Genomic DNA, 10,752 nt, shown 5'->3' with positions numbered 1-10,752 from the left:
GGGGGGGGGGGAATGTCAGGATCGGTGATCGGAGACACGGGCGATGAGAGCATGTCCGATCGGAGCCAAAGAGAGAGAGAAAGGGAGGAAGGGCAAGCAGGCCGCGTGCGGCGAAGGGGATGGCGGAGGGCAGGGGACAAAGAGGATGCCGGGCCACGCACATGTTCGAGAGGCCGGGCTGGTTCAGCATGTTGGCGATGGCCGGGTTGTTCATGAGCCCCGGGAGCATGGAGGCAATGTCGGGCATGCCGCCGGCACCAGCCGAGGGGGAGGACTCGGCCGAGGTGGAGGCACCGCTGCCGGCCGCCGAGTCGGAGCCCTCAGCCAGGGTGATGTCATTCTCGAAGGCGGGGTAGATCTTGGCCGACATGTCGGCCGGGCCGACAAGGGCGCGCTGGCCGGACGCGTTGTTCAGGTACAGATCGCGCAGGTTGTCGGTCTCGGCCACGCTGGCGGCCTTGGTGTAGCACCGAGCCGAGTACTCGTGGCAGGACTGCCGAGCGAGGGCGGCACTGGGAGAGGGGCGCCGTGGCAGGTCAGCATCCCGCTGCCAGGGCCGGGCCCACAGACGGGGGCGGAAAGCGGGGCAAGCAGGAAGGGACAGCGAGGGGGGGAGGAGGGGGATGGGGGAGGCAGTGCGTACCCCTTGAAGGAGTAGGCCTTGGCATAGTTGCTGTCCAGGGAAATGGCGTGGTTGCAGTCGAGCACGGCGGCCGAAAACATGCCGATGCTGGTCAGGGCCATGGCGCTGTGGGCCATCGGGGGAGTCGGGGACGATGGCCACCATCGGGTGTGTTAGCATTGATCATGGCGGCAGCGGAGAAGCCGAGCACAGGGGGCGGGGGAGGGCGGCTCGGGCACACACCGGTTGGAGTAGTAAACGGCGGTCGGGTTGAGGATGATGGCGTTGGTGTAGCAGTCAACGGCGCCCTTGTAATCGGAGGCCTTGAGCTTGGCGTTGCCTGTGGTGGGGGACATTCCAAAACCGGTGGGGTCCCGGCGGTCAGACAGCTGGCAGGGAGGAGGGGGGGGGGGGGCACAAACAGCGGGCCTGCAAGGACGAACCGTCATTCTTCAGCTTCTCGGCCGCGGCAACATCCGCATCGGAGGGAGTGGAGCCGGAGTAGCCGGAAACCGGCTTGGCCGACAGGAGGGCCGGCAGGTCCCCCGGGAAGGCGAGGGTCTCATCGGCCTCCTCGAAGCCGAAGGCGGCGCCCATGCACTGCAGGCTGACTGCGAGACATACCCGAGGCGGAGGGTCAGTGGCGGCATGAGGGCCAGCGAGGCGCGGGGGCGAGGGAGCAGATGGTGTCCAGACGAACCCTCGAGGCTGGCGATGGCATCCTCGGACAGATCCTCGGTCGGGCCGGCCTTGATCAGATCGGCCACATACTTGAGGACGGTGTGGCGGGTGCGAAGGGAAGCGTCGGTCATGGCTGTGTGCGTGTGTGTATGTGTGGGGGGGGGGGACGAGTGCGACGGGGCGTTCGGGAGGGGGGGGGTGGGGCTGGTGAGGGCTGGCGGAGACTTCCCCCCCCGGTGGAAGTTGGCCGACGAAGGTGTTTTTTTTCTCCCCCCCCCCCCCCCGGGCCGGGGCGCCTCGCGCCCCTGGACGGGTCTCCTGCGAGTTCCCTTCGCCGCTGTCCGTGCGCGGTGTCTCCGGGCGGGGCGGGCGGGCGGCAGGGGGACGGCTTTCTCCATCTGCCGAGTCCCCCCCTGCGGGGCTGGGCCAGCACCGAGGCCGGCACGGCTCTGGATCATTCCTCCGAGCACACATGAAGGCTGGATTTCGGGGCGCGCACGATACAGCGCGCCGGGGAAAGCGGCCCGCATGTCGTGGATCATCGTGCGGCGGGCCGTATGCCGCGGGCATGTGCGCCGCCCTGCCCCGCCCCCCCCCCCCCACGTACACAGCAGCGAGGCGCGGCCCCCGGGCCCCGACCAGCCCCTGCCACACACCCCGCCTGGCCGCGGCTTTCCTCCCCCGGGTGCTGTGTGTGCTTTTCCCCGGGGGCAGGGGAAGGGGACACACGCATGCGCTCGTTGCCGTGGTTCGTGCCTCTTGCCCTTGCTGCTTTTGGGGGCAGAAGGGGAGGGGGGGGGGAGACGCGCGTGCCTGCCCGACCGACGCCCGCCGGTCACAACAGATGTCCGACATATGTTGCGGGGACCCCCCCCCCCCCCGCACAGGGCATGGGTGCCGCGGGGTCGCCACGGCAAAAAAGAAGGACTGGAGGCGGAGGGTATCGATCCCCCTGCCTGCCGCATGCTAAGCGGCCGCTCTACCATTTGAGCTACGCCCCCGAATCTGTGGGTCAGGGGACCCTCAGGATCTATTTAATCGGAACAATGGAATCTTCCAGTCTCAATCCAGGTCCCGGGACGCCGCACTTGCCCCAAGGGCCCCAGAGGCGGGCCGCCTTCCGGGAGGAAGCAGCAGCAGCCTGGCGCCTGTGGTGCAAAGGTGCATGCTGGATCACAAACAGCCGGGAAGGAAACCCAGGCAACCGCCCGGACGGGCAAAAGGCCTGCGCATGTGCGGCACACATTTCATAGATATCAGCACCAGAGTCATGGCCAGGCATGCGCTGGCGACCAGGAGCACGGCGAGCGCCGCGCCTCACCCCGCCGCACCCCATCCCGCCTCTCAGTCGTGAGCGGGGGGGGGGGCACCCATGGTCAACTGCTGCCATTTCCCCGGGTTTCGGCCACTCCTCGCGGCCTCCCTCGCCCCTGCTGTGGGGCAAGTGGCATGACCGTGCTTGACCGGGGTCTCCTGCCCTTGGTTCGTTCAGGGAGGATAGACCTGCCTCCCTCCTGCCGGTGCGCCCCTTTTCAGCCGGGCATCCGCCGGTATCCATATGAGGCACACGCTGGGCGTGGGCGCGCTCTGCGCGTCCTTCCGCAGCTGCATGGGGCTCTGCGTGTGTGCGCTATGTCGGGGGGTGCCCTGTGCCTGCTTCTTGCCGGGTCTCCCCCTTCGCGCGACGGGGGACCTGCCTGGCGGCCCAATCAAAAACACCCAGCCGGTGGGCAAAAGCAATTTCAGCGCCAGAATGCGGGGTGATCCCCACAAGTCCCATATAGTCTAGGTGGTTAGGATACGTGGCTCTCACCCACGAGACCCGGGTTCGAGTCCCGGTATGGGAAATTATTTTTAGTTCCTTGCGATTCAGCTGAGACCAGGGGAGGAAAAAATATATGACCACGATGCGGCTCGAACACACAACCTCCTGATCCGTAGTCAGGTGCTCTATCCAATTGAGCTACGCGGCCATGGGAAGCGGACAGTCCCTCTGGTATTTAAAGCCAGCGCCTTTGGCCAAGTTTCGGGGCGAAAAAAGACTCCCGATCCGGGAATTGAACCCGGGCCTCCCGCGTGACAGGCGGGGATTCTCACCACTATACTAATCGGGATGGTCGTGCCAAATGGGCCTGCGCAGCCCATTAAAAAGAGGCGCATGCTGTGTTGCCGGCCTGCGGGGGTGCCTCGCCGGCTGCCCGGAATGCCGTCGGAGGGCGGCAGCAGCCGGGGGCCCTGAACGGGGCCCGAGCTGTGTTCCTGTGACGGACATTGCCAGCCGGATCGCGATGGACGCCCTGCCTGGCTTCACTTGCCCGCAGCTCGGCCGGAGGGTGCCGGGCATCTCGATGCTGCCCGAGGGGGGGGGGGGGGGGTGGCTGCCCTGGGCGCATCGCAGGCCGACCCCGACAGTGGGGTAGCATCCCGAGGAAGATGGGGCTCCGCGGGCAGAGGAGCAGCAAGGACGCGTGTCATCCGCGCGCGGTCGCATCTAGGCAGCCACTGTTGGCGCCCTGGCCGCCGCGAGGCGCTTGGATTCCGGCGTGTGGCCCTCGGGAGCCATCTCTCGAACAAAGGGCATCAAGAAAGAAGCGAGGAAAAAAGGGCCAGTGGCCGATGTGCATGTCTGTGCCAAGTGCATCGGGGACCGGGCGACACGGGTCCCCCGGGGCAGGGCGATGTGCAGAGCCAGGGCAGGCACACAGCTACCCCATGGAGGGAATGCCCCCCCCCCCCCCCCCCCCCAAGGTGCTGGGGCCTTGGAAGGAAGGCGGCAGGGGCCCCCGGGGGTGCCCAGCGAGGAGGAGAGACACGAAAATGCCGGCAGGCGGGAGGCGCTTGGATGGGCATGGATGTGTCTGCGCTTTCTCCATCATTCCGGAGAAGGCAGGCTCTCCCTCTCCCCTCTCTCTCTCTCTCTCTTTCTCTCTCGGAAAACAGTCACACGAAGAGGTGCGGGACCGTGCACGGCCAAGACACGACGACCACCGAGACCGAAGTGGCGGGAGCCAACCGGTGCCGGCCTCCGACGGTGTATCAGAGGTGTGGCCCCACTTCGGGACACAAGCCAACATCGGATCGAAGGGCGACAGGCCTGCCTGAGAGGTGCTGGAGAAGCGCCCAGGGCAAAGCCCCAGGCGTGTGGGTCCGGAGTAGGGCAATACAGCTCCAGCGAGAAAATCCCCCGGGGGCCCTTCCGATGCCAGGAGCCGGAGCCAGCCACCAAGGGCCGGGGAGTTAATTGTCGGCCTGGGGGACACAGTCCCCAAGCCTCGATAGCTCAGTTGGGAGAGCGTGTGACTGAAGATCACAAGGTCACCAGTTCAATCCTGGTTCGAGGCAATCCTCTCTCTTTTTTTGATCGCATCGTGCTCCGCTTCGCCCTCTCTTGCCCCCGCCCGCGACCGCCACGGCGAGAAGCCGACCACCAGGCAGAGGGAACACAAGCAGCAGCAGCAGCAGCAGCCTGCTTTCGGGGGCCTGTCCGAGAGCCGGGCAGCCCTCCTTTTGCCGGGTGTGTCGGTCCGGGCGGCCCCCTTCTCGCCCTGTGTTTGTCCTGGCTCGTGGTGTGAGAACCGCCCAACACACACTCCCCTCAGCAAGACACCCCTGTTCGGTCGGCCACCCGGGCCTCCCCGTGCGGCGCCCCTCCCCACAAGCGCCGCGACAAAACGCGAGACCATTTGATCACGTCCCCTGCCCCCTCGTGCAAGCCTGTTTAGCTCAGTTGGTAGAGCATGGGACTCTTAATCCCAGGGTCGTGGGTTCGAGCCCCACAGTGGGCTTGCATTCTTCCTTTTTGCCTCCCCCTCAGCCGCTCGGTCTCTCCCTCCTCCCTTGGTCCCCATGTCGGCCCTCCTCCTCTCCTGTTCCTGCTCCTGCTGCTCGCTCCCGCCCTTCTGTGCCCCGCTCTCCCACGCGCACACCCCCTGTTCAGCATGAATGATCCCGGAAGAGATACACACATCTTGCCTGAAGAGAAAACACCATGGCCACGAGACACGCCATCCCCACTCCGTAAACCATCCATCCTGGGGGAGTTCCAAGGACAATTGCAGCTCAACCTGAAGGCGCCCTGTCACCGGCCATTTGTTCCGCCCACCCTTCTCGGTGCTCCAAACAGCGTGACGTGAACTCCCCCCGCGCCCCTCGGATGGGGATGTTCCCCTCCCGCAGACTTGGCATGCCCACACTGCTCTGGCCCCTAGGGAGGAGGAGGCAGGCAAAGAAGATGCCACGGCCAGCCAGCAAGCCGCCGAGAGCGAAAGAGCAAGAGAGAGAGAGAGAGACACGGAGAGGGGCACAATGAAACACAGGTCACCAAGCGGCGGCGAAAAAAAGGGCCCTCCGACACACACACAGATGCGGGTCTATTGAAATGGCACGACACAGGCAGCCTTCCTTTCAAAGGTGCCCCTTCGGTGGACGAACCCCCCTCCCGGGCCGCGGAGGCTATATAAGATGGCAAAGTAACACGCGGCATCCGGGAAGAGATGCGCCCCCCTCCAAAGAGGCCAGCCCAAAGTAGCCAGGGTGCACAAGGTAACCACTACACAACACTGGTGCCAGCGTGCGGCACCAGCCGCTCAGGGTGTCCGGCCAGGCAGGAGCCACGCCGGCCATGCCGGACACATGGCGGCCTGGGCTTCGGCCGCGGGCGCACGAGCTGGCCCTTCCCCTTCACGGATCAAGCGGAGGCAGCGGCAGCCTCCTCCGGCTCCGGGGCGGGCGCCTCCTTGGCCTCCGCGATCGAAGGGGAAACACGCCGCTGGAGCCAGGCGAAGTCCTGGTCGTCGTCGGCCTCGGCCGCGCCGTCCACATCGATGGCCATGAGGCCCACCGCGTGCGGCACGCAAGTGACCCCGTCGCGGGCGAAGCCGAAGCCCTCCTTGCACTTCTTGCACCGGACCCAGTGCGTGCTGAGGTCCGGGTTCAGGGCATTCGGCACATCGCACTCAAGGCAATTGGCCGGGCACTTCCGGCACAGGCGGGCCTTGCGCGTCTGCATGTAGAAGCCATACCCCTCGAAGGAGCCGCAGGTGTAGGTGCACCGCCCCGGGTCCTTGCCGCCCGGTGTCTCGACCAGCCGGACATACGGCATCTTGTTGTCGTTGTTGGCAATGCACGACAGACACCCATCCGGCAGGCCGTTGACACAGGTGGCGCACATCCCCCCGCAGGGCTGACACACGCCATCCTGCTTGTAGTAGCCCTCGGGACAGGTGCGGAAGCACTGGCCCCGCTGGGGCATCATATTGAAGCCGGCCTGGCAGTCAATGCACCGGCCCTCCTCATTGCAGGTCTGGCAATTGGGCGACAGGCAGGGCACACACCGGCGGTGGGTCAGGTCGTGGAAGTAGCCCGCCGGGCAGGCGGTCACACACCGGTGGCTCTCAGTGAAGGAGCTCGGCTGGAGATGAATGAAGCCCGGATTGCAGGAGGTGCAATTGTCCGAGAGCGTGGCGCATTCCTTGCACTCCGGGGCACACTTGTCACAGGCCCCCTTGGCCTTGGAGAAGTAGGACCCCTTGCGGCAGGCGGGCTTGCAGACCCCCTGCCGCGGCTCGAAGCCGGCCCGGCAGGCGGTGCACACGCCGCCCTCAATGCACCGGGTGCATTGGGCGTCGCAAATCCGACACACCATGTCCTCGGTCGGGAAGGTGCCCACCGGGCAGTCATCCACGCACCGGCCGGCGTACAGCTGCTTCAGCGGATCGCTGCAGGCCAGGCAGATGGACGGATTGTTGGTGACACAATGGAGGCACCCCTCGGCGCAGGGCTCGCACTTGCTGGTCAGGTAGTTGCGCGCGAAGCCCAACGGGCAGGTGGTGTAGCAGGTGCCATTCGGCTGGAGCAGGTGCCCCCGCATGCACTCCAAGCATTGCCGGTTGTTCTCGGGCGAGCACTTGGCGCACCACCGCGGGCAGGCCACACAGTGGCCCATGATCTCCACGGTGGTGGTCGGGCAGCGCGGCACACAGGCCCCGATGTCCACATACCGGTGGAGGAAGATCTTCCGGTTGTGCACGAGCAGCTTCTCCGTCGGGACACTGCAAGACAGGCAGTCGGACGCCCGCGGGCCGACGCAATCGGCGCAGCCCTCATTGCACTTGAAGCAGGCCCCGGGCTCGCTGCACTTGAGCAGGTGCCGGTTCTCCGGCCGGCCGGGCACCGCGTCCGAGCTGCCATTGTAATTGGCCAGCGGCCACTTGAAGCAATTGAACCCGAGCGGCATGTGGCGCGTCTCGATGCAGTGGTCTCCGCAAATGGTGCCATGGGGCCCGATGCAGTTGGTGATGCACCGCCGCATGCCATCCTGCATGTAGCCCGGCTCGCACTCGGCACAGGACTCGGAAATGTGCCGGTTCAAATACCGGCAGCCATAATGGTCGCCCTCCACGAAGCGGCACTGCCCCCCGAGGGACATCTGCACGCGGCAGGCCTCGCACCGGCCCCAATCCCCGGGGTAGGTGCTCCAGCACATGTCGATGCCGGCGCTGACGAGATTCTCCTTGCTCACCTGCATGTCCGGAAGCTCGGCATCCAGGAAGGCCCCATAGGTCAGGGTGCGGTATGCGGCGCTGTACTCCTCGCAAATGATGTCGGTGCCGGTGTGCACGGCCTTGAGGCAGCGGTCCAGTGCCGGGAAGCAGGCCCCCTTCCACATGGACTCGCCTTTGTGATTATTATTATTTTTTTTTCATTGATTCCACGGCGGCCATTGTTTCCAACGCCCGGAGAGTCAGGACAATTCGCCTCGGGAAAGGGGGAAAGAAAGAGCACCCCCCCCCCCGCCCCCCCACCAACGGCCCGGGCACATGGGCGAAAGGCGAAAGGGCGATGAGGGGGCCCCTCCCGGCGGGAAGCGGGCGCCCGGCCGACACGCACCAGGCTGATCGCACTTGTCGCTCACCTTGCCCAGGGGGTAGGGCTCGAGATCCAGCGGCTCGGTGGTGGGCTCCAGCGTGGCGCCGGCCAGCGCGCAAAGGCCAGCCAGCAGCAGGGCCACCAGCGGCAAAGACCCGGGGCCCGGGCGTGCCGGGCGCCGGCGGGGCAATGTTGGCACCATGCTTGCGGAGAACGGGATGGGAAGAGCAAGTACGCGGAGGAAAGGCAACAGGAGGAGAAGGGGAACAGAGGGCGGTCTTCTCTGCTGTCACCAACGAAATGTTGACCATTGTCAGTGGCATCTTAAATAGGTGCAGCTGCTTGGGGGATTTCCCGGCATCTTGAGCGGAAAAGCCCACAGGGCAAGGCACCTGAAGTGGAGGCGCCCCGGGTGGCGAGTGGATGGTTCTCTGTGGGTGCACACATGCGCGGCGCATGCGGCTGGCCTTGCTGCGGCACCCGCCCCGCTTCCCGCGTGAGCCTCCCGCCCGTCAAGAGCCACAGCCATGCGAGCGTCCTCCCGGGGGAGGGACGCCGAGGGCCGAGGGGCGCGGACCGACACACATGCGACCATTTTGTCGATCCCGGCATGCAGACATCTCATTCGGCGCGTCCCCGGCCCCTGGCCCGACGCTAATGAGACACCGGCTGCGCGTGTGCGCCTCGCTGGAAAGCCCGGCCGAACGACATAAGAGTTGGTACATCTCTCCCCCCCATGCCCCGGGGATGGACGCATTCCTCCTGCCCGGGACACACATACACACACACGCACATACACACACACACACATACACACACACACATACACACACACACACACACCGGGGGCACCGGCATGCACGCAGGCGTGCCGTCAATCCGTGGCCGCCGGGGGTATGTAAGAGGGCGTGGACCCGACAGCCCCAGGAGGCGAAGGAAGCAAAGGGGGTATAGCGGCCGGCAGGAACGGGCCATCTGTCCCTCCCCTCGCGCCTTGGCGATGGAGGAACCGCCATGCGCCATCGGTCCTCTTTCGAGGGCCATAGCGCCATGGCTGCAAGGATCGGGCCCGGGGGGGGGGGGGGGGGGCGGTCGGAAACAAGACATCCTTCTGGCGGGACGGTGGAAAAATACGCGCACTAGGCTGCGCGGTCGAGGGCGCGAACTTGTCGCCAGGGAGGCCGACCCGCATGCGAGGAGTCTTAGGGGGAAGGGAATATGGCTTCAAACACATGAAAATTCCCCGAACAAGTGGAGTGCACCACAAGCGGCGTCCAGAACCGGCAGAACTCCCGTGCCAGCCTCACCCGTGCAGCCGCTTTGGGTGGCCACTTTGCAGTTACTCAGGAGCCCTTTTTCGAGGGAAGTGGAAGCCAACTCCCGCAACAGAGGCACCGGCAGAGCAGGAAGTGCGAGGGAGCAGTGGGTGTGCCTTCGAGAGGGAGACACGGAGAGGGAGGCTCAGTGGCATACAGGCAGAGACACAGAGAGCGAGAGACAGGGAGCGAGAGAAACACCCACGCCTGTCATCGGGTGATGCCAGGCCATGTATCGAGGACAAGGGCGAAATAAGTGCCCCGCCGTGTAGATTCGCCCTGTTCACCCCACGATCGGCCCGGCCCCAGGCCACAAGCGCCTGACCCTCAATCGGCAAGCCAGGCCGACCCGCCCCGCCCCCCCCCCTGTGCGCGCGCACCACGCCCACCCGCTCCAAATTGACATGGCCCAGCCCGCCTCCCAGCGCAGAGCCCCCGCCCCCTTGCCACGAAGTGCGCCGGCGCGGGGCGCCGCACCTCGGGGTGCTCGGGCACGGCACGGCTCCTCGCTCGGGGGCGGGCCGCAGGGCGGGCAAACGGCCCCGCGGCCCACCGGTCGGCATTGCCCCGCCAGTGAAGGGGATTTGGCCGCATCGCGCCGAGCAAGTGCCGACGATTTGGTGCCCATATGCATGTGGCCTGATGAGCTATCATGTACTCACGGATCATGTGCCAGTGCACCGGCCGTAGTGGAATCCGCGTGTAAGCTATAAGTGTAGTGGTGTCCCAATCTCTATAAACCAAGTCACAGGTCGAACCACAAGCCACTCACGTGGACGTCTCCGTGAGAGAGTTGGCATGCTTGAATGGCATTCCTCCCCTGGAGGAATACGGGATAGATCGACAGCCAGACTGCCGCCGAGTAGAGGGCCAGTTACAGTGGCCCCGGGAAAGGAGGGAAATAATGTAATTAATAAGGATTTTCCAGAGGAAACAAGGTGCTCGGAGCCGAAACCCAATGATACTTCCGAATGCTCTTCAACACACGGCTGTTGGTGCCTTCGTTCCCGGTAGAGAGAGAGAGAGAGGCAGGGAGCCTGTCGCTTGGTCTCGGGGCCCGCTATGGACGGGGGGCTGATCTGAGTGAGCTCCGGGCATGCGCGTATTGCCCCCCCCCCCCTCTCTCCCGGGCTCCAGAGCAAAGGTCCGGGGCCGGTGACAACGCTCGACGGCCGCCTTACTTTGCATTCCTCGAGGGGGGATGCGACAGAAGAATGCGCGGTCATCTCACGGGATCGACTACTCGTGGCTCAAGACCAGCTCGTG

General features: G+C 65.5%; 2 protein-coding genes and 6 non-coding genes across 8 annotated transcripts in view; 3 read left to right on the top strand and 5 right to left on the bottom strand.

Annotated features, from left to right (window-relative positions):
* Positions 1-1,501, bottom strand: part of H696_06149 (hypothetical protein) — a 1,978-nt gene extending 477 nt beyond the window's left edge. The window contains exons 1-5 of the mRNA XM_009499899.1: positions 1,323-1,501; positions 1,066-1,233; positions 866-962; positions 644-748; positions 162-512 (exon numbers count right to left, since the gene is read on the bottom strand). Of these exons, the coding sequence (XP_009498174.1) occupies positions 162-512; positions 644-748; positions 866-962; positions 1,066-1,233; positions 1,323-1,434 (833 nt within the window). The 5' untranslated portion in view covers positions 1,435-1,501. The remainder of the gene's footprint in view (positions 1-161; positions 513-643; positions 749-865; positions 963-1,065; positions 1,234-1,322) is intronic.
* Positions 1,502-2,231: 730 nt separating this feature from the next.
* Positions 2,232-2,304, bottom strand: H696_06148. The gene has a single exon. It is a non-coding gene; the product is annotated as a tRNA-Ala (tRNA).
* A 773-nt stretch (positions 2,305-3,077) lies between these two features.
* On the top strand, positions 3,078-3,150 carry H696_06147. The gene has a single exon. It is a non-coding gene; the product is annotated as a tRNA-Glu (tRNA).
* Positions 3,151-3,202: 52 nt separating this feature from the next.
* On the bottom strand, positions 3,203-3,276 carry H696_06146. Its single transcript has one exon. It is a non-coding gene; the product is annotated as a tRNA-Arg (tRNA).
* Positions 3,277-3,345: 69 nt separating this feature from the next.
* On the bottom strand, positions 3,346-3,417 carry H696_06145. Its single transcript has one exon. It is a non-coding gene; the product is annotated as a tRNA-Asp (tRNA).
* A 1,155-nt stretch (positions 3,418-4,572) lies between these two features.
* On the top strand, positions 4,573-4,645 carry H696_06144. The gene has a single exon. It is a non-coding gene; the product is annotated as a tRNA-Phe (tRNA).
* Positions 4,646-5,015: 370 nt separating this feature from the next.
* On the top strand, positions 5,016-5,088 carry H696_06143. Its single transcript has one exon. It is a non-coding gene; the product is annotated as a tRNA-Lys (tRNA).
* A 902-nt stretch (positions 5,089-5,990) lies between these two features.
* On the bottom strand, positions 5,991-8,372 carry H696_06142 (hypothetical protein; the record flags this gene model as incomplete). The annotated part of the gene is made up of 2 exons (XM_009499898.1): positions 5,991-7,978; positions 8,192-8,372. 2 exons carry the CDS (start codon positions 8,370-8,372, stop codon positions 5,991-5,993), a joined length of 2,169 nt encoding a protein of 722 aa, XP_009498173.1.
* Between the last annotated feature and the right edge of the window lie 2,380 nt (positions 8,373-10,752).

Source organism: Fonticula alba (assembly GCF_000388065.1).
Source record: "Fonticula alba strain ATCC 38817 unplaced genomic scaffold supercont2.20, whole genome shotgun sequence".
Lineage (NCBI taxonomy): Eukaryota > Rotosphaerida > Fonticulaceae > Fonticula > Fonticula alba.
The sequence above is the reverse complement of the archived record's forward strand: the minus strand, read 5'-3'. Positions and strand labels throughout refer to the sequence as shown.